The sequence below is a fragment of the Typopeltis vanoorti genome, chromosome 18 (genome assembly GCF_054136105.1).
Source record: "Typopeltis vanoorti isolate ZY-2024b chromosome 18, IOZ_Tvanoo_1.0, whole genome shotgun sequence".
In the NCBI taxonomy this organism is placed as follows: Eukaryota; Metazoa; Arthropoda; class Arachnida; order Uropygi; family Thelyphonidae; genus Typopeltis; species Typopeltis vanoorti.
Window position 1 is genome coordinate 7,381,657 of NC_143566.1, and position 23,607 is coordinate 7,405,263.

Genomic DNA, 23,607 nt, shown 5'->3' on the forward strand with positions numbered 1-23,607 from the left:
GTTCTTATTTTTCTATCCTTGCAGACAACTTCACCAGATACCTCAGTAACTGAATCAATGTCTTCTTCAAAGTTTGCCAATAAGACTCCAGCGTTTCATTTGTTTCATTTTTTATTCAATAATGTTTCTATAATTGTGTCTAAAATTTACCTGTAAAAAGCTGCTCAACTTTATTTTTAAAACTTTCTTACATACTATTCTGTTTGATATGATATCCATTTTTAACTTAGCACTAAGTAATGGTTACTTTCAAATCTTTGGCTTTATGTTGAGGTGTTAACAACATATATTTGAAAGACATTTTTTAGCCTCAACAGTAGAATTAAAAAACAGACCTAATCTTAACAAATATTATTATTACTATTATTATGGGCAACTCCAGGGAGTCATTAGACTCATCGAGGGAGGCCCCAAATCATATTCATCACAACTATTCGACATTCATACCTCGCCTTAAACTCATTCACTGTCACAACATCCACCACAGACTCAGGGAGCGCATTCCTCTCATTCACTACTCTAAAAGTAAAGAACCCAGCTCTAACACCTTTACTAACCACACTTTTGCCCAGTTTCCATGGATGTCCCCTAGTAATCCCACAACCAGCCCTGTTCTCAAAAATATCTTCTGAATTAATTTTATAGAAACCCTTCAGTAATTCGAATGTCTCAATCATATCTCCCCTCCTCCGCCTAGCAACCAATTTTTGCAACCCACAAATCCTCAACCTGTTCTCATACGGTTCATTCCACAGACCTGCTATCATCGTGGTCACTCGCCTCTGGATCCTCTCCACCTCCTCCCCCATCAAGAAGAAACCTAGGTGACCAAATCTGGGCACAGTAGTCGAGATGGGGTCTTATCAAGGCTCGATACAGAGGAACAATAACCTGCTTGTCAACGTACTCTTCAGCAACCAAGTGATTTGATGAGCTGATTTGACCACTTTTGCAATGTGTCCCCTAAATTTCAATTCCTTATCCACCAACACTCCTAAATCTCGTGCCTCATCAATTTCCTGGAGCACAGTTCCACCAATGCAGTAAACTACCGCCAATCTTTTCACCCCAAAATGCATAACCTTACATTTTGCCACATTAAATTGACATCCATTCTCCTTAGCCCAGACCTCCAATTTATCCAAATCATCCTGCAAAATTTTGATGTCATCTGCATTCACTATTGCCCTACCCAACTTCGCATCATCCGCAAACAAATGAACTGTTAATCTCAGATCCTTTCCTATATCATTAATGAACAAATTAAACAGCAGTGATCCAAGAACAGACCCTTGTGGCACACCACTAGTCACAGGCCGTCTTGTGGACTCTACTCCTGAGTAAACCACTCTCTGATATCTCTCCGTCAGCCACCCTCCTATCCATCTCACCAACCCTATGTCCATCGCCATATGCTGCAATTTACTGATTAGAATTCCATGTGGTATCCTGTCAGAGGTCTTAGCAAGGTCCAGTAGAATCACTGTAAACCCATTACCCTTATCCAGTTCAGCCGTCACTGTGTTATAATACGTGAGCAAGTTACTGAGGCATGACCTACCCTTCACTAAACCATGATATCCCCGATACAGTATCCTATTTTCTTCTATCCAATCTTGTATTTTCCTCTTGACTATTTTCTCTAAGACCTTGATAATGATTCCTGTTATGCTGATTGGCCGGTAATTTTCAACAACAGCCTTGGAACCACCTTTGTGCAGCGGAACTATTTTACCCTCTTTCCACCCCCCTTGGGACTGACCCAGACCCGAGGCTCAAATTAAACAAAATGGTCAAGAGCACTGATAATTCTTTAGCCGCTTCACGTATGATACGAGCTGGTATACCATCCAATCCCACAGATGTATTGACATTGAGGTTCTGTAATAGACTAGTTACCTCTACTTCATTCATCACAATTCCAGTATAAGCTGTTTGTTCCTCCATTTCCGCAAAGCCACCACCTGGATGATATACTCTTGCAAAGTGCTCGCTCAGTAATTCCACAACATCGACTGATTCGGTTACCTCCCTACCCTCAGCATTTTTTAAGATCATTCTACCATGAGCATTTTTCCTTTTACTTGCAACATATTGAAAAAACTGTTTGGGATTCTCTTTAGCCTGCATGGCCAATTTTCTTTTGTAATCCGCTTTTGCTTTTCTTACCACCCTTGTTACCATCCTGGCCTGAGCTTTATACTGTTCCTGCGGCTGAGAGTCACCTTTCTCCTTAAATTCCCTCCACAATTGTTTCTTTTTTTGCAGCTCAAGCTTAATAGTATTATTCATCCATTTAACTCCTACTTGATTTATTATTCGGACTCTTGGTATAAAGTCAACCAGTGCCTCCTGCAAACAGTTCTTAACCACCTCCCATGCACTATCAACATCCAGCCCTTGCAGTTTTACATGCCATGGCACTGAGCCAAGCACACCTAAGCTTGTCATACTTACCAGCCCGGTAATTCCACATGTACCCTGTCTTAATTGTAAATTCCACTCCTTTAGCCACCTCCCAAGCCATGACCTTATGGTCACTCTCACCAATTGGTGGCAACATGATCATGTTCGTTACAGCCACATTCTCAGTTGCAATTACAAGGTCCAGCACTCTCTGCCCCCTGGTATTTTCCACTACATGTTGCCGTAGATAGTTGTCCCCTAATAACCGCATAAAATCCAATTCCTTCCTCCCATGTGCCCTCTCCTCTTTCCATTCAATGTTACCATAATTGAAATCACCCATAATAATTACCCTCCTTCCACTCATTTCATCAATTTGTTTATGCATACTATTTCCACCATCTATTCCATCACCTGGTCTATAGCAGCGCCCAACTATATATTTTGTTCTGCTAGATTCTATCTCACACCAAACAGCCTCAAATGTGCTCTTTTCTCTATCCTGCAGTTCAACTTCTATACTCCTTGGCTGCAGCTCATCAGCTATCATCAATAACACTCCTCCCCCCTTTTTATTCACCCTGTCACTCCTGAACACGCTATACCCATCGCATTCAATCCCACTAGCTTTATCATCTTCTGTCAGCCATGTTTCACTAATACCAACAACCTGCGGCCTGGAAGTGCCAACCATGGCCAAAAACTCTTCCTTCTTGTTCCTAATACTCCTGGCATTAGTGTACATGAATTACAGAAGCCCACTTGTCCCATCCCTACTTTCATGCCTTATACTAACTATCCCATTCTGATTTGCTGTCCTTCGTAATCGCTCGGGCATAATATACTCATTCATACACTCAACTGCCTCCCTAAAGTCTGCATATCTACTCCCCCCCCCTTAATAAATCTAGTTTCCCGGAGTCTGTACATCCACTTCCACATCATTCATCAACACTTTTTCAAGTCTCCGTACACCAACTCCATTCAAATGTAACCCATCCATCTTATATAAGTCCTTTCGCCCATCGAACTCATTCCACACATCCACAAATTCCACACCACTCTCCATGCATAACCCATGCATAAAGTCATTGGCAATTATGGCCCTCCTTCTAAACACTTCGCTGTCATACTGCGGTAAGATACTCACCATCCTAACTCTCTCACTCTTCTCTTTTGCTACCTCAAATAATTCCCTCACATCCTCTATCATTTCCATTTTGTCCTCTTTCAAATCATTTGTTCCTGCCATTATTATCATCTCTTTCACCCTCTGTTTTTGCAGTCGAATAGATTCGCTGACATCCTTTATGTTTGCACCCGGCTGGTACGACTTTGTTAAACTCTCAACTATTACACCTCTTAATAGCGATTCCCCATACAGCACTCGCTCCTTCATTTTATTGATGTTTACGAACATTCTATTATTTGCCGTCACAGACTTTCGCCGGCTATTTGTCAGTACGTTCAGCATACATTTTTCCATACGCTCCAGTTGCCTTTTAGCTCTGTGTATCGCACCGTTCAAACGGGCAATTTCACTACTCTCATTTATCTCACCATTTTCATTATTAATCAAATCATCCATTCGTTCTGTATTTCTACCTTCATTTACACTTTCTCTACCTGTGTATGGTTGTATTTGTTAAGATTCTCAACATTTCAGAAACTAATTCTGAAATGTTGAGTTTAAGAATTTAATTAACAGAAAAATAACAGAAACTAATTCTGAAATGGGAGACAGAGAGTGAGGGACACGAGGTGAGAAAACAGGGAAAGAAAAGGAGGTAGGAAGTGAGGATGATCTCCGACTAGAAAGGGAAAGCTCGGGTCTAAGTGAAACCTGAATTGTGATGTTTCCCCTTGAATGATCCAAAAATTCCAGACAAGCACCTCAGATGTTCCCAGCTAACGGCGAAATTTCAGTGCCCATGAATCCATGAGATGGGAAGGAAAAGAATCTGCAGTTTAAACAAGGATCCAACCAGGATGCACACGTGACTCGCTATAATGCTATTCTCAAACCTTCTATCTGGTAGATACACTCGTGATGAATTCTCTATTTGGCCACACAGATCAGACACATTAGACTCCCTAAATCTCAAAAGACAGCATGCTAGAATCCAGTTCACCATAAAGAAAATAATAATAATAATAATAGCCTGCATTTTCTAGATACTCTAATTACACATCTTCCCAATGACTGCCTTTCTTTCTTAGTTTACATGAAATCCACTTACACAAATATATACATACACAACCCCCCCCCCCTCCTAAACAATATGGCATTGTATGTAGAAAGTATTTTACCTTGGGTATAATAAATGTTAAAGATACCAAGCTATTTTAAACCTGGTTTTACTCCATTTCCCAAGTAAGCAAACAGACAAACAAGTCAAGTTTGCACCTGCAAGTGTTGCAAGACTTGCAACACTTGCAGGCGCAAACTTGACTTGTTTGTCTGTTTGCTTACTTGGGAAATGGAGTAAAACCAGGTTTAAAATAGCTTGGTATCTTTAACATTTATTATACCCAAGGTAAAATACTTTCTACATTTATATCTCCTCCTGAGATTTTTAATTAATAAGGTTAAAACACTTTATGGTAACTTGTTCTGGTAAAATACTTATAAGCTCTGTATTACTAAAATCTTGGTATTTCTAGCCTGGCTCCCACTGATGAGACCTCAGTAAAGGTCGAAACCGGTCTGGGTAGTGGCCCCTTGCCTCTAATACAAAACATCATACATCTTCTCCAGGAGATGTGCTTGGCATTAAGGGTAAATATTAAGATTAGTGATCAGAGCTTATTCTATTTTTACCATGGGTTGCCTTGATCTTGCACTACTTGCAGGATCAGCTAGTCTTGCAACACTTGCAGGCACAAACTTGACTTGTTTGTCTGTTTGCTTACTTGGGAAATGGAGTAAAACCAGGTTTAAAATAGCTTGGTATCTTTAACAATATGGCATTATCAAAACCCTTGTTAATAAAGCTACCAATCTCTGTTCTACCCAGGCTGATCTTACTGCTGAACTCTCCATTATTTGCAAAATTTTCTTGTCCGACAATGCCATAAAGGTCAATATATTAATTGTTCCTCCAATCTCCTCACATCGCTCTCAACATGTTGCCTACAGTAATGCTATCAGTTCCTTATATCTAGAACACCTCAGAAAAAATACCCAGAACTCTAAAAAAAGTACAATCTCTGCATGGCACTTACTCATCCACTCTCTCTCAAGGATCCCCTACCTCCACTATCAGTTCCAGGTGTTTACAAAGTTCGTTGTTCCTGCAACTTATCATATTATGGTCAAACTGGAAGATCTGCTAACATCCACCTAAAAGAATATAAAAAATACATCTGTCACCATAAGTATGGTCAGTAAAGGCTTGCTGCAATGTTTTGGTTACTTTGCACAGAATCAAATGGAAAGAAAACTACTATGCTTCAACACAAAAAAATAAAAGTTTGAAAGATTTTTTTAAAATTAGCAACAGAATTAAAACACCGACCTAATCTTAATAAACAAGGTTGCATTAAACTTCCCAAGATTTGGGAAACTGCTAATTCTTAAGCCTTCTGCCCAAGACAGCTCGGGCTCAGTCTAGGGTTCAGTCTTGAAGTCATCACTACAAGGCCCATAGAGGACACCTCTCAGAGGACTTTAGGCTTTCAGTCTAATCTTTTCCACTTACACAAATGAATTTGTGCAAATTCATTTGTTTTTGCAATTTTAGTATTATTTCCCTGAATGTCTCAGTGAACAATATGAAATATAGAAGTTATTAAACGTGTTTTTTTATATAATTAATTATACAATTCTAATTTTATACAATTAAACATGTTGTTTAATTATTTATGTCTAGTATTTATTCCATTAAACCCTGTAATAAGTTCAAACCAGCACATATGTCTAAATAGTCTATCTAAAGTTCAGAGGTCACATTGCACAAGTTGTGAAGTCATCACATCAGATTATGGCAACGATGTGGAGGACCTTAATGTGGAGAAATAAAGAGGTTCTAGTTCCACTGTATAAGGCCTTGATCAGGTCTCATATTCATTATTAATCACAGATTTGGTCTCCTGGTTTGCATGATGATGAGAATATAGTTGAAAGTGTCTAGAGAAGACTACGGTTGTAGTAGCTTATCTTTAGAATGTGGGATATGAAGACAGATTGAAGGAATGCAATTTGCAAAGCCTTGTGAGTAGAAAGAAGAAGAGAGGATATGATTAAGACATTTAAGTTGGTAATGGGTTATTGTGAGAACACGGGGGGATACCTGGAAGCTGTATAAGGAGGGTGTGAGCAGGGAAATAAGGGACATGTTCTTTGATTAGAGAATTGTTGGTGAGTGGAATCCATTCTCTGATACTGTGGCGAATGCAGATATATTAAATCAGTTTTCAGCACAGTTTGATGGCTTTTGTGTGTAACAGTGTGATAAGTCTTTTGTCTATATGGAGATCTGGTGTTAATAATAATAACTATTGTATTTTAATACAATTGTTAATAATACAGAATCTATTCACACTAGCTCAAAGTTACTACTCATTACAAAATAAGGAATACATCCTATATATATATCTCTGTAACCTGAGTACAAATAATTCTCAGAAATATTTACCTAACTCTAGAAAGTTGAACATGAAGACAAAGTATATTAGAGTAAATTGTCTACATTATAGCTCTCTAAGCACAATCTTCATTAGATGTGTTCAGTTCATACTCTTAACTGAATAACAGTTTTCTTCTTGTCTTCTGTATTCTACAATACACATAATCACAAGAACACTGTTTGGAAGACACACAACTTTCTGCTTCAGATAAAATGTTCTGTCTTCATTCCATCCCTTGAGAGGAAACAAACACAGAGTTATAATAAATAAACACCCTTTCTTCTGTCAAGCTGCCTGTAACCACCTCGTTACCTAGCCATTCCATTTCTTCTCTTCCCTCTATTCTCTCTGTGCATGTGTGCATCATCTTCAAACTCACTGTTACTGGATGAAATTGCAATGTAGTACTAGATACTGCCAAATCCATGTGCTTGTCTTTTGCTGCCATTATGTAACTTTGCTGAAATTCACAATGCATTACACAATCCAAAATTAAATTCATTACATACAAAATGAATTATATAACTTTTATTCTCTTTGTGGAGACAAAGACAAGTGAATTTAATTACAACATTAAATTCACAATAGAATATTAAAAGAACTAGTACATTACAGTAAATGGAATATGTGAGGGAAGAGGAGGAAATTGTTGTTTTATTAATCCTATTTCTTTCCCATTCTTTTTATTAAGACTGCTTACTATACAAGTCACCTAAAAAAAATAAACATGTAATGTATCTGAAAGAAACTCAGATACTCTACAATACCCTGGAAATGGAGGATGTTTTGGATTTCCAATGTCTGGCATGATATTAAGAGCATCACTCACAATACATGTAAAGGGGAATAAAAGCCAAATCTCTGCTCAGGAAACCAAACATCACATCAGCCTCCATGTCTCCAATAACAGAGGCAATATTCCACAGGGCGATGAATGATGAAGGTAATCTATCATCTAGCTGTTCACTGAATCTACCCAAGTACCTTTTTTTGGGGAGAACCTGCTGCATCACAAAATTCCAGATTAACAACTGACAGGAAGAGGCTGTAAATTGCAGTTCACCTGCATTATTGGCCCTGTTAAATGATCTTCTGCATTATGCTTTTTCTATAGGTATTTTCATAGGGGCTACTCCTGAACTTGCTACCATCACTCCTCCACTTTTCTCTAAACATCTAACAACACAAGCAGCTATAGATCAACATCCACAAAGATTTCAGCTTCACACCTAGGAAACCAACCTTGTCATTTTCTGTTTTCATTTCATCTACATCTCTTTTTTTTTTTTTTTTTTTCGGAATAGCTTTAACCTTATATTTTCCCCAAGAACTATGGGTTCCAGCAAAGAAACACATGAACAGATTTCTTCTTTCTTCCCAGCCATTTCCCCAACACAGAGGATTTACAACCTGTCTGTCTCTCTCTCTCTCTCTGTGTGTGTGAGAGAGAGAGAGAGAGAGATTTCCAATAAGTAATTTTGTATGTTATTGTCATGTGCATTTCAATCTGCAGACATAACAGAAACTGAGCATACAATGATTCTCTTGATTCGATTATCTGATCTCAAATGAAGGAACTTTTGATTAAACAACTCTTCAATTGGTTAATGTGTCAAATGACTTCTGGTATACAGCACCAGGGCCGCACCAACCCAAGGGTGAAAAGGGTGCACTGCACCCGGACAGCAACATTGACTTTAACATGACATTAACTAATATAATATTAATAACCCTTACTTTTAGATGTCAGATGGGCGGCCGATAAAAGTTTGCACCCAGGCAGCAAATACCTTTGGTGCGCTCCTGTACAGAACCATGTAAATATACCTTCAATTATCCAACTGACAAACTGCTCTCCCACTATTGTCAGATAGGACAAGAGACACACACACTGACTACAAATTGCCTATGGAATCCAAAGCAATCAATAAAGTGCTATAATCCATCATCTGACCTCTATCCTTCATACAGAAAACAAACAACATCAATTTACAACAACCCTCCCCTAATCCCTCCTTTTAGCTTAATCATTTTAAATCAAGTACCTTCTTATTGTGAAACTATAAGATAAATTGTTATGATAGGTTTCACGGTATAAAAGAACACAGATGGTTAAGCAAATAACTATTTATTAACTTAAAAGCTAATATTTCGCTGGTCTTATATCCAGCATCTTCAGAGCACACAACACAAAGTTTGTTACAAAGGCAAAACAACCACAATCCGGTGTAACAGTGGGGACAGTATAAGTGATTGCAGCATGCAACACAAGACTAAAGTCCTAATATGGCGCCATCTAGGTTAAAAAAAAAAAAAAAAAAATGTGTTGTGTGCTCTAAAGATGCTGGATATAAGACCAGCGAAATATTAGCTTTTAAGTTAATAAATAGTTATTTGCTTAACCATCTGTGTTCTTTTATACCGTGAAACCTATCATAACATGTCTGATGAACACATAAGCCTATCCACGCATATAAGATAAATGTGACCTAGCCACTTCTTCCATTTCTGACATAAGTACAAAACCAAAAGAAGCTCCTTACCAATGTCAACCCAATATGACTAACCTAATAAACAGGCATAATTTTTCCTTTCTTTTTCTCTCCATTCTTCTTTCTCCTTTCACCATTTCTTTTGTAGAATTTGTTTGTTCCAAAATAATTCCCGATCCCAATTTCATCAGCCAACATCATTAACCAGCTATAGTAAAACTTTACTATAGCTGGTTAATGATGTTCTATAGTAAAACTTTACCAACTTTCTATCCTCGAAATAAAACACAGTTTAACTTTTAAATGACATAATCTAAGTATTTGTATTCTCATCTAAGTGTTTTACACTCATATTAGCTTACCATTCTCTTAATAGGATTCAGCTAATATAACATAAACAAAGCACATTACATTAAAATATAATAGTCAAATTAATCAACAATCAGTTCTTACCGAGAATATTCAAAATGTGGTTGTGCTGCTCCACATCCATTTAAATCTGTTAAATGAATAGCAAAAGAACATGAAGACACAAAACAGAGTTTTGTTGAATGAGTGTAAAACTGATTACTGACAAAAGCCAAAAGTTTACCATCATTTGAATATTTGGCTAGTAAAGCTCCTTTTCTTGCCACAACTGAATAAGGTGAATGCAACTCCTCTGCTGGTATCTTACACATACTCCAAGAAGCATCTAAACATGTACAGGATGGCATACTATATAAATCATTTTGAATTGTTACTCTTGAGATGACTATTCCATTTTCAAATTTAAACAGAAATGAGCATAAAATAATACTGAAACTATTCCCATTTACACTTGCTGAATGAAAGACAGCTTCCTGTGAATCAAAATTTGGCAATAAAATGGAATCATTCTTATTTATAAGATACCATGATCCACATGACAAATTGGTGATTTTGTTTCCATTTTCTGAAGCAGAAGAACGAAACATATATAGTACACATGGCTCCAAGAGTACCAAAATAATCTGTGAACCAGCAAGCACATGTAGAGAACCTGGTAAAAATAAAATAAAATATTTTTTTTAAAAAATACACGCACATTTAATATTTTTTAAGCACAAAACACATACACCATCAATCTATAAACAAATTTTCACCAATAAGATTACGACCATTATTCACTAACAGAGTTATTCACAATTCTGTTACTAAATACAAAATTATTTTGGTAATTAAAAATCATTGCATTTCACATAGTAAGCTGAAGAGACAATGATTTGATCAATGGTTATTCTACTGGCCTAACATCTAGTGAAAATAAAATAAAATTACAATAAATAAATGAAATTAAATAAAATAACTACATCAAAGCTATATTCTATTTATGACAATATCAGAGAAATATTCTTTCATACAGATATACAGATAGTTTTCTTATAGTGAAAATGTCCTCATTTAACATGACAATTGTTATATTAGATTTAGGATCCTTCATTACCTACGGTTCTATTTAAAATTAACTCTTAGGGAGAAAGGTTAAGTGGGTAGAATATGTGCCTTCCATATGCTTGGGATTTTTAAACAATCATTATTGTTAAGATTAGGGTGATTAATAAGAATCACAGGCCTCCTTAAATTTATTTTCATACCATGTTTTGGTGTGATGTAAACAACAAGTGCTTTTCAAGTCAATTCTATGTAAAGTGTTCAGGGCAGGATCAGAAAGACCAGCTTGACCATAGTTATTATATTTAATGTGTCGTTTATGTTCCTTTTTTCTGATAAGAATTGTGCATTCTGTTTCTCTTATATGGGCAAATTACAGGTGCAATGAATAAGGTATACTCCAGGGTGGCCAGCAGAGGGAGTGGATCCTTGGATGAGTTGAGTAAGTGCAAGGTGGCTTTAAGGTTGTATTTTTATAGTATTCTGTTTATTTTGTCTGATATCCCTTTAATGTATGGAATGGTTACAGTTTTACTGTAGTCTTGTTTATTTTTGTTTTTAAGTGAGGTCTTGTACAGAATTTTGTTGATAGTATTTTGGACGTAACCATTTTTTACAAAGGTATTGTTGATAACTTTTCATTCATATTTAAGTCATTGGAGTAAATCTTCAAAGCCTTCCTTTTAAGTGTATTAATGATCCTAGTTTTTGTGTTGGGTGGTAGTAGGAGTTTTTGTATATATAGTGGCTGGTATGTGTCGGTTTCTAGTAGACAGTGAAGGAAAGATTGCGAGAAGAAGGAAGATGTGTGACAAGTGTATCTAGAAATGGAAGTGTGTTCTGCTTTTCAATCTCAACTGTGAATCAAATACAATTGTGAATTGTATGAGTTTGTGTTGTTTGTTTAGGTGGCTGAGGAAAGTGTCTAATGTCTGGCAGCCACGAGGCCAGATAGCAAAAAACATCACTTTGATGAATTTGATGAAAAATGATCACTTTGTGTTTTAAAGGAGAGGAATCTAGAGCACGTTGCTCAAAATGTTCTATGTAAAATCTAGCAACGGGGGGGGGGATAATGGTGAGCCCATGGCTGTACCTTCTTTATGTAGGCAGAAAGTGTTTTGCCACACAAAATAGCCAGGACAAAGTACATGCTCAAAGGGAGGGAATTTGTCCTGTAATAGAAGGATTGGGACATTTGTGAAGAGGGCAGAGATGTCAAAACTGACTAATAAATCATCTTTTCCAAGTGTGATGTCTTTGATTTTGTTTACAAAGTGTTGTGTGTTTTTAATATAAAAGGGGAAAGACCTACTAACTCCTTGAGTGTTGACACTAGTTTCTTGGCTAGGTGATAATTGGGGCTGCCTATACCTTCAACTATCAGACGGAGTAGTATGTTTTGTTTGTGAATCTTCGGTAGACCATAAATTCTCTGGAAACAATCATAGCGTAAAATTAATTTTTTAACGGTACCTTCGGGCTAAGTGGTGACTGATTTAAGAAGCTTCTCCGTTTTCTTTTTTAGTCTATTGGTAGGGTCATAGTTAACTAGTTGATACATGCTGTAATTCAAGACTATTAGATTCATTTTTTCCAAAAAAGTAATTTGATTTAAAATAACTGTGGCACTGCCTTTATCGGCTCTAGTAATTACGATGTCTGGATTTAATTTTAATGATTTTACTGCTGTCAATTCTGATTTTATTAGGTTGCTGGTGATTGTTTTAGTATAATTTAAATTGCAAAAAAATCATTGCATTGTAAACTATGATAAATGAAATTCTTCTAAATAATAAATAATAAAAGTTTCTTTCTACATTTAGCTATAAAATATGGATATATCCATAATATCTTCCATTAAAATATCTGAATTATCTCAAGTTTTCAGCTCTATATTTAAAATTTTGAACAGTTATTATATTTAGAGAACACAAAATTTTATTTCCCCTTTTTATCAAAGAACATCTCATTTTGTCAATGTAAAATGACAGAAATAGGAGATATTAAAGGCACATTCTTAATTCGTAACTGAATATACACATATATATATATTATTATTATTATTAAGAGAGACCTCCAGGGAGTCAGAGACTCATCGAGGGAGGCCACATACTACGCACACCAGCTATCATACTTATTCTTGAATTCATTCACACTACTAGCACTCACACATCAAATGGCAATCCATCCCAATCTGAGAAAAATCATGCACCACCTTCTGAGAGAAAAATATCTAGCCCTCACCCCCTTCTTAGCAGCCTTCATGCTCAGCATCCAAGATGCCCTCTCATCTTTTCGCCAGCATCCATAAATTGAAAAATTGCATCAACTGAAATCCTGTATTACAGGATTTCAGTTCATGAAATTTCCAATTATCAAACTTCCAGAAGTTTGTAAGTTTAAATCATATCACCCCTCTTTCTCTTCTTCACTAGTGTCTGCAGTCAACAGATTCTCAATCTGTCTTCATAATCGGTATTCCACAATCCTGATATCATTTTTAACACTCTCCTTTGTACTCTCTCCAATATATCAGAATTGCAAGAGAAACCAGGAGACCACACATCTGCACAATAGTCCAAGTGAGGTCTTCTCAAGGCCCTGTAGTAAAGAGGAAAATTACATCCTTATCTTTACATGTGAACATTCGTTTCAGCATTGCAATTATCTTTTGAGTTGTATTTGCAATCTTTGCCACATGGCCCCCTGAACTTCGACTTCCTATCTACTAACATTCCAACATCCCTAGCCTCATCATTTTTCTTCAAGCATAATCCCACCAATATAATATGACAGTGGATATCTAATCATGCCGAAGTGAATAACTTTACATTTATTGAAATTGAACTGACACCCATTTTCCCCTGCCCATAATTCCAACCTATTCAAATCATTCTGCAAGTACTGCATATCAGCAGAATTAACCCACATGCTACTTGAGGAAGTTGTCCCGCAACAGCTCAATAAATGCATTTTCACTTTTCTCATGAGATTCTATGGATACCCATTCAATATTTGGATAATTCAAGTCTCCAATTATGATTACTCTTTTCGCGCTCATCTTTTCTATTTGGTGAAGAATTTCTTCATCACTAGCAACAGAACCACCAGATCTATAACACCCCACTATTTAATTGAGCTTGTTAGATTCCACCTCACACCAGATGGCTTCAAATTCACTGCTACATGAAATATTATTATTAGTAGTAGAGTATCACTTCTACTATTACTAATAATATGGAGATTATTAGTAATAGTAGTAGTAATACTACAACTATAATAGTAATACGGAGATTATTACTACTACTAATAGAGGAGTCATAGATCTCAACTCTAACTGGATTCAAGTCACCTGATATCATTAGCAGCACATCCCCTCCTCTCCTATCCTTCCTAAAAATAGCATACCCTTTACACTTGATACCAGTAAGTACGTCTGATTCTGATAGCCAGATTTCACTAATGTCTACAATCTGAGGTTCCATCACTCTGACTAGGCAACAAAACTCTATCCCTTTGTTTCTGATACGCCTAGCATTTGTGTACACACATAATAATCTACCTGCATGTTCTTTTGTATCTCTAGTCTGCATGACACAGCTGAACAATCTTCCAATCTTTCTTCATAGGGAGCATTCCACAGACTTGTCACATCTTAGTCACAAATCTCTGTTGTTGTGTCCCAATTTACGATTATTAGGCTTTCAACTATCCTTACATGTGAAACTCTACTTGTCTTTATCCAAATCTTATCTATATACGAGATATCACCCAAATACAAATATTCAAGCTTCTTCTCCCCTTAGTGTCCCTAAATATTTATTTTATACTGTGCCTTTCAAGACATTTAGTTTAAAATATAAAATTCAAAAACAAGGAGCAATTACCAAAATATGTCTGAGTGTGAAACTAATATGCAGTCGTGACCTTTATCTCGTAACTTAACAAAATACCCCCCCACCGCGTGATTAGGTTCATACGTTGTTACAAGTGGTGCATTGAGCAGCAATCTCAGACAACTGTATTTTCAAAGAACAAAAGTTTATTGAACTCTTAAACATGATACAATTCATTCTTTATCAAATAAAACTCAATTCAATACTAAGAATATATAATACAAATGAACACTAGCTAAACACAAGTATTAGGTTAAGATCCTATATAAGAATTATGATCATATCGCCATAACAGATTCTATACATACAAACATGTATAATTCTAGAACTACAGGGTGTTCGGGATAAATTTGACATATTTATAATTAATTATATTTTTCCGTAAGTTACATGTATTAACACACACTTCTCTTCATTTAAAAGTTTGGACCCTTCTTCATTCACATACAAGATGTCAGAAAGGATGGATAGCTGGAACCCACCTGAATCATGGAAGAGAATAACTTGTATCATGATGATTCGTGCCCGCCATCAAAATAAGGATATTACGACTGCTGCCCAATGCTCCCTGAATACAGTAAAAACAATCAGGCATGAACTAGAGACTTGCAATGGTGACTACGAGGATGTAGCAAGAAGAAAGATCCCTAGCAGACGATCTGATTGCGTTCGTACAGCAGAATTCCTCGCAAATCTGCAGGAACAGGTGTTGAAGAACCCTGGCATTGGAATTCGGGCTTTGTTCGTGGAGTTGCTAACTGTAGTCAAGCCCTGGATAACAAGGGTAGCCAATGGTAGGCCGTATGTATGGCAGCAGGATTCGGCCCCTTGCCACACCTCTGGGAAAAGTCAAAAATGGTTGTCTGAAAATTTCTACGACTTCACCAGTCCAAATGTTTGGCCTCCAAACTCCCCAGACCTTAACCCCATGGATTATTTTGTATGGGGCGCAGTTGAAAAAGACACCAATCGCACTTCCAGTAATACAAAAGCCCAGTTAATGGATAAAATTAAAACAGTTTTTGCGGCCCTTCCCAGGGAGACTGTAGCATCAGCTTGTTCGAGGTTCCGAAGCAGAATTGAAGCTGTAATCGATGCTAATGGTGGTTATTTTGAGTAAATCTTGTTGATAGTATTGTAATTAACTCTGCCTGTAATGTTTTTTTGTCAATTCATTAAATTTAATAGATACAAAGAAGATTTTCTTTTTCCTTACGAAACTGTCAAATTTATCCCGAACACCCTGTAGTTGACCTTTTTTGTCTAACCCCTTACTGATCTGATCATGCTATAATTCAGTATTTTCTAGGACACATATATTCAGTTACTCTAATTTTCTTACTAAGACATTATGGATTAAATTTATCCTTTCGCTGAGCTAATACACACTTTTGACCTTTAAAACTCTCTTAAATAAAATACAATGTACATGCATAAATCTCTAGGCACAGTCTGACTCATTAATCCCTTCAACACAGTCTCATTAATCCTTTCAACTGTTCAGTAATTGAGCAATAATTACAGTTACATATGATTTGAATTGACACGGGTTTTTACAGTACCTTTTGACTTGTGTCTTCTACACTGGTCTCTACCCTTTTCCGATTGTACCTTCCTAGGACGAACTCTTCTATAACTTATCACGGCTAAGTTCTTTTGGCACTAAGATGGGCTTTCAGAATCTTTACCTTACATGCTTCAAATTAAGGACATACATAGGATCATCTATTCTATGGCTGTAAAACTTGCCACGTGGACAATGACTTCTTTATAGATTTTTCCCTCTCTCGTTACGATCACTGGATGATGAAACACACTGACATTATCTTCTTCCTTTTTAACTAAACGGCATCCCTCATTTCTTACAATAGGAACATGGAATCAAAATCCCGCACACTTTGTTTCCTTAATGTGTCGGACGGAGAAAACTCCTAACCTGTCACTCAGGAAAACCGCGTGAGACCTATACGAAGACTCATGAAGAAAACTCTGAGGAAAAAAAAGCCTTGTGTGTGGGTGGGGGGGGGTTTCCCAATCCTTTTATGCCATGACACCTACTGGCACCTTCTTCAATTTCTTCCCCCCCCCTTACTGGAGTCTATTTCACTGACCAATTAGTGGCATTTTTCTGCCAAAACATCATGTGGTCCGTGTACACGCAACTGGCATGTGAAAGATTCAATTCGGGAATTATGACCTTGAGCTTTAGTTTTTGTTTAAGCTAACCTCTATGTCATCTACATTAAATTAATCATCATCATCATCAAATTCCTGCCAAGTACCCTCAAGGGGTGTACAGGATATGACAGTACTACATGAAAAATTACATCATTACTAACTTCCTATCTACAATTTTCCTCCAAATCAGTCTGTTACTTGTCAAAACTCCAACATTACCAGATCTTATATTTCTATCGTCTAAGGCATTTTGTACCGTATCAATCCACCTATATCTTGGTCTTCCTCTGGGTCGTTTTCCTGCCAACCTGGCAGAGAACACTTGTTTTGCTAATCTTTCCTCTCCCATTCTATTTAAGTGACCATACCATCTGAGATTAGCTCTGCTAACGCATTCCTGGATGCTGACAATGTCAAGTTCTTTCCTAATATCCTCATTTTTAATATGATATTGCCATTGATTCCATCTGTTCACGCCTCTAATCTTTCTCAGGACTCTCATATCTGCGGTCTCTAGTCTTTGGTCAAGTGTTTTACTTCTGACCCAGCTCTCAGATCCATAAGTTAAAACTGGTTTGAACACTGTCTTGTATACAGCTAATTTAGTGTTCCACTAATTTCTTTCTTATTCCATATGAATTTATTCAATTGACTTCCCGCCATACCAGCTTTGCTGATTCTGTTGTCTATTTCTATATTTAGTTTACCATCTTCAGTAAAAATTGTGTCTAAGTAGCTGAAATGTTTTACTTGTTCCACAGGTTCTCCATTCACAACACAGTTGACATTTTCAATGATTCTGCCTATTTTCATTGTCTTTGTCTTTTTATTGCTGACCTTCATACCATATCTATTACAACAGCTATTCAATTTAGTCAGAGAATCTTGAAGACTTGTAGCGGATTTATTTAGAAGTATAACATCATCTGCATAAAGCAAAGAGCTGACATTAACATCTCCAATTTTGATATCAGGTTTAATACCACATTCCTTCATAATGTGATCCATATAGATAATGAATAACAGAGGGGATAATGTACATCCTTGTCTCACACCAGATTTAACATTAAACCATCTTCCTGTACTTCCTTTTTTCCTTTTTCCTGTACTAATTAAATTAATCCCCTTTCCAAAATTTTCTAAGAATTAACTCGAATCTTTAATCTCTTATTTCAAGTGTAAAAACTAGCCTCTCACATACAAAATCCTATGACTAATCTTCTTTGCTTTACTTAACCTTATTTTATCATATCACAACTATAATAAAATTCCCTTCTTTTGTTTTTTTTTAGTTCAACAAACAATTTCAGCTATCTTTTTCAATTGGATGCAAGCATATTTTTCTTTATAAGATTTAATTTGAGTCTCAGGTCTAGGTTAGTCCCGAGGGGGTGGAAAGAGAGAAAATTAGTTCCACTGCATAAAGGTGGTTGCATGACTGCTGTTGTAAATTACCGACCGATTAGCATATCAGGAATCATTGTCAAGGTCTTAGAGAAATTAGTCAAGAAAATAATACAGGATTGGATAGATGAAAATGGGATATTGTATGGGTGACAACATGGTTTTGTGAAGGCCTTTGAAAGGATACCACATGGAACCCTAAGCAGTAAACTGGAGCAGATGGGGATAGATATAGGGTTGGTGAGATGGATAGGAGGGTGGTTGAAGGAGAGATACCAGAGAGTGGTTTATGCAGGAGTGGAGTCTAAAAGATGGCTTGTGACTAGTGGTGTGCCACAGGGCTCTGTTCTTGGACCACTGCTTTTCAATTTGTTCATCAATGATATAGGAAAGGATTTGAGAGGAAGTGGTCACTTGTTTGCTGATGATGCAAAGTTGGGTAGAGCAATTGTGAGTGCACAGGATGTCAAAATGTTACAGGATGATTTGGATAGTTTGGAGGACTGGGCTAGGAAAAATGGATGTCAATTTAATGTGGCAAAGTGTAAGGTTATGCACTTTGGGGTGAAAAGAACAGCAGAAGTATATCGCATTGGTGGAACCGTACTCCAGGAGACTGATGAGGCCAGGGATTTGGGAGCGTTGGGGGATAGGGAGTTGAAGTTTAAGGGGCACATTGCAAAAGTGACTATATCAGCTCATAAAATCACTTGGCTTCTGAAAAATACTTTAATATGCAGAGACAAACAAGTTGTTGTTCCTCTGTATCGAGCCTTGATAAGACCCCATCTGGACTACTGTGCCCAGTTATGGGCACCAGGGTTTCTTCGTGATGGGGAGGAAGTGGAGAGGATCCAGAGACGAGTGACCAAGATGATAGAAGGTCTGTGGAATGAACCTTATGAGAATAGGTTGAAGATTTGTGGGTTGCAGAGATTGGACGATAGGCGAAGGAAGGGTGATATGATTGAGACATTCAAATTACTGAAGGGTTTCTACAAGATTGATCCAGAAGATATTTTTGAAAATATGACTGGTGGTGGGAGGACTAGGGGCCATGCATGGAAGCTTGACAAAAATGTGGTTAACAGGGATGTTAGAGCTAGGTTCTTTACTTGAATGAGTGGAATAAGCTACCAGAGTCTGTTGTTTAATCACTTAGTCACATCTCTCTCTCTCTCTCTCTCTTAATTACACATAAAATTCCATTCAAGATATCCCCTTAACAGTCCTATTCAATTAACACATTTATTTCTTTCTTAAATCTGAACAAAACTTCATTTTCTTACAAACACATTTATGGGTCATTAACATATTCTCTTTCAAAATAATAAACTACAGTTCAAGGAATGTCTCTTAGCACACAATTCATATCTTCTCATTTAATTCTCTAAGTAGTAGACATAAAGTTCACTTTACCAGTTTACTGCATTTCTACTTAGGCCACTTCAGATCTTACATCAGACTATTGCCTTGAATGGTCGCATTTCTTAGCACTTCCATAGGACTTCTACAAGATTTCTCTTTATACTTCGAATGGATTTATTCAGTAGTTTTCCACCATTTGGATCTGCTGGGCTTTGTTTCCGACTGGTAGTTTCTCTTTGTCATTCCATCGTATCATCCGTGAACAAAGGAAACCCACGTGGTGGCTCCATACCAGTCGGACCTCCGTTGGCACACGAGGACAGCAGCAGGAAAACATCTCAAAAAGCCTGGTTTGCAGCGTTACCTCTGCTTTTAAACCACGCGCCGTTTCTCTCTGTCGTCATCCGCGCACGCATCATACGTTCCTTACGTCTCGCAGCACTTAACGCCCCTCGCAGAATCTTCTCAAAACTCTCGTAACTTTACGGTGGAAAGGGGGGGAAAGCACCGTGCTACGTAACAGATATACTGAAGTTGGCCGTTTCACATTTAGCTTATTATTTTGTTTTACTTCTGCCCAGCAAATGGTTAGTTGTTCACATATTAAATTCAAATTAAGCAATTACATAAAATAATACAACAAAATTCTCAATACTAAGTAAGATATAAAAGACTAAATTACTATTTTTATACAAGTTTCTTTATCTCTGTTAAATCATTTTATTTTTCCTATAAGAGTGATTACAATGTTAAGTCTTCCGACTTAACACCTAAATTAGATATCGAAAGATTCCCTGGTCCTGACAGCATTCCTCCAGTTGTCCTGAAGATTTGTGCTCCACAGACAACTCCTATTTTATGTCACCTCTTTATGCTCTTTTACTCCACTAGCACCTACTCTACATTGTGAAAATTAGCCCATGTACAACCTATTCCCAAAAAGAACTACAGCCCAATCTCTCTCACCTCAGTCCTCTCCAAAGTAATGGAGAGAACCATCAACATCCAACTCCTATGCTACATTTAAAGTACTCAACTAATAAATGACCACTGGGATGGATTCTACCAATGCCATTCAATAGGGAATCTCACCTATGTCACCCACAGAATAAGTTCCATGAAAAGGTTTGGCAAATCTGAATTGGTTGCACTCAATATCTCCAAGGCTTTCAACAGGGCTTGACATAAGGGCCTATTAACTCTTTAACTGCTATGGTTGAGTTAACTAGAGTGTGGAAAAAAATGACCCCCTCAAGTGGACACCCCCTTGCAGATTATGTAAATTTTATAAAACACTATTATTGCCATTTTTGTGAGTGAACACGTGTATATCAAGAATGTATGCTGCAGTCTGGACTTCTTACTTGTAAGAATTTTAATTGATTTTATTTATAAATATTTTGCAAAATTAATTCAGCACATGGCACAATGTCAGTAGAATATAAAATCAGCAGTTAAAGGGTTAAATAAGTTCCCATCATTTGGTCTGTCCTTTAAGTTCTGCAACTGGATTGCCAGTTTTCACACTGGACACACAATGCATGTGATGGTGTATAGTTTCCTATATTTTAATATATAACTAACGCTGGAATCCTGCAAGGTTCTGTACTCTCAATCATCCTCTTTCTTCTATATATCAATGACCTACTCAAGTTGACCATCAGTCCAATACACAGATTTGCCAACAACAGCATACTACATTTCTCCATCTCACTTGACAAACCTTGTACCAAACAAATCATCACAACCCTCAGAGCAACAATCACTGCAAACATAAATTCTGATCTCCAAACCATTCTTCAATGAGGTTTGGATAATCCTGTTACTTCCAATACTACAAAACACAGTTCTTCCGCTTATTTCACACAAAAAAAAATCCATTATTCCAGCCTTATCATTTACACCCAAATCTCTAGGCATGATCTCTCCTTTGGGATTACCTTGACATTAAGACTCTCCTGGCAATACATTACAACCACTGCCTCCTTGGAATCCAAAAAATTAAGATTCCTCTTTTGCTCAAGGCATTATTAAACCCTGTACAAATCAAATTTGCCCATCCATTGAGTACTGCTTACATATCTGGGATGGTGCCCCAAGAGCTCTCTAAAAATACTCAATGCAATATAGAAGAGAACAGTCAGATTAATATATGACTCATCTCTTTCCAACTACTCTTGCACGGTTATTTGGTATTTACTGCATCCAATTTGGGTGCATGAGACAGCCCCAAATTTGGGAAGCTTACATTCTAAGATTGTCAGCCCAATGGCTAAGACAACCCAATTTAGCCTGCTCCATTTCTAGAGTGTACCATTTAGGCCTCTAGGACTGACTTCAGTTGCCTTTTTTCAACCTCATTTGCTTAGTGTGAGTGCCTGCATGCACATATCATTATTTTGTGATACATGAAAGTGGCAATGTAACATTGCCAAAATACAGGTAGTTATTAAAGATTTTATAATCAATAAATTAGTTTACGGGGTGCTTAAGGGTCAAAGCTGTATAACTGAGAGGAGACCTCCACATAGCCTTTAAAGGAATGCGGAGAACCGACCAGGGCTTCTGACCTAATGTCCAATCCTCACCTTCTCGTGGTGCACCCTGCTTGGTATCCACCTAGATGCTGAACGAATGAGGATGAGCTTGCAATTTGGGATTTAGCCGACCAAATTGTAATTCTTATTGGCTTATACCAAATTACAAAATGATGGTACAACATGACAAAATTTCATGCCATCTGGGGCGTTGCCCGGTTAAACAAGGCCTCCGTTGTTTTCGCCAGGGAACCAGGGTGAACAGCAAAAAGTCAGCTACTGGAACAAATCTGAAAACAAACCCCAACTCAACATCACCAGAGTTAAAGATCGGTACTATCAACGTAAGAAGCCTGAATGGCAAAGAAATGGAGCTAGCTGAGGAATTAGATAAGTACCAGATCGACATAATAGGGGTGACTGAAACAAAAAAGACAAAAACTGGTGAGATCTTTCTGAGCAATAAATACAAAATGTTATATTCAGGCAATGACAATCAACGAAAAGAAGGAGTAGCCATAGTATTCAACACAAAATACGAGGCTAATCTTCTTGAATGGCAGGCAGTCTCAAGTAGAGTAATGTGGGCAAATATGAGAATGGGGAACTGGACAATGAGACTTATTTGTGCCTATGGTCCCACAGAAGGTTCTACTAAGGTAGAAGTGGAGGAATTTTTTGAGGCTTTACAAAAAGCAACTGACACAATGAAAAAGGAAAAGTTGGTCCTTGTTGGGGATCTAAATAGTAGAGTAGGAAATGATTGTGAGACATACAAAAATATTTTGGGAAAATTTGGAGAAAAGAGCAAAGCTAATAATAATGGCAAATATCTGTTGGATTTCTGCTCAGGACATGGACTGGTTATTACTAACACCATGTTCCAACATAAAAATGTGCACAAATTCACATGGAGAGAAGAGGCTAGGAATAAGAAAAGTCTCATTGACTATGTTATTGTTGATAGTGATGTTTTCTCCCTGGTGCAGGACACCAGAGTGTACAGAGGATTTGAAATTGGAAGTGATCACTATTTAGTCTTGAGCAGGATAAAATTGAATTTCATATTGAAAAGAATAACATGCAAGAAAGTTTTAAAGCGAATAAAAGTTGAGCAGCTCTCAGATGTGAACTGTAGACTAAAATACAGAAATATTATTGAAAAGAAAATGAAAGAGTTTGAGAACAGGAATCAAACCTTGGAGATTCAGTGGCAAACTCTGAAGGAAACATTGATTGATTCTGCCAGAGAGGCATGTGGTGAGGTTGTGTGCAAGGATA

At 37.2% G+C, this 23,607-nt stretch overlaps 1 protein-coding gene across 1 annotated transcript in view; it reads right to left on the reverse strand.

Annotated features, from left to right (window-relative positions):
* The window catches only part of LOC150096475 (ciliogenesis and planar polarity effector 1-like), a 614,243-nt gene that overhangs the window by 505,556 nt on the left and 85,080 nt on the right, over nucleotides 1–23,607 (reverse strand). Inside the window, exon 5 of the mRNA XM_090408080.1 lies at nucleotides 9,981–10,548. Coding sequence (XP_090264206.1) covers nucleotides 9,981–10,548 — 568 coding nt within the window. The remainder of the gene's footprint in view (nucleotides 1–9,980; nucleotides 10,549–23,607) is intronic.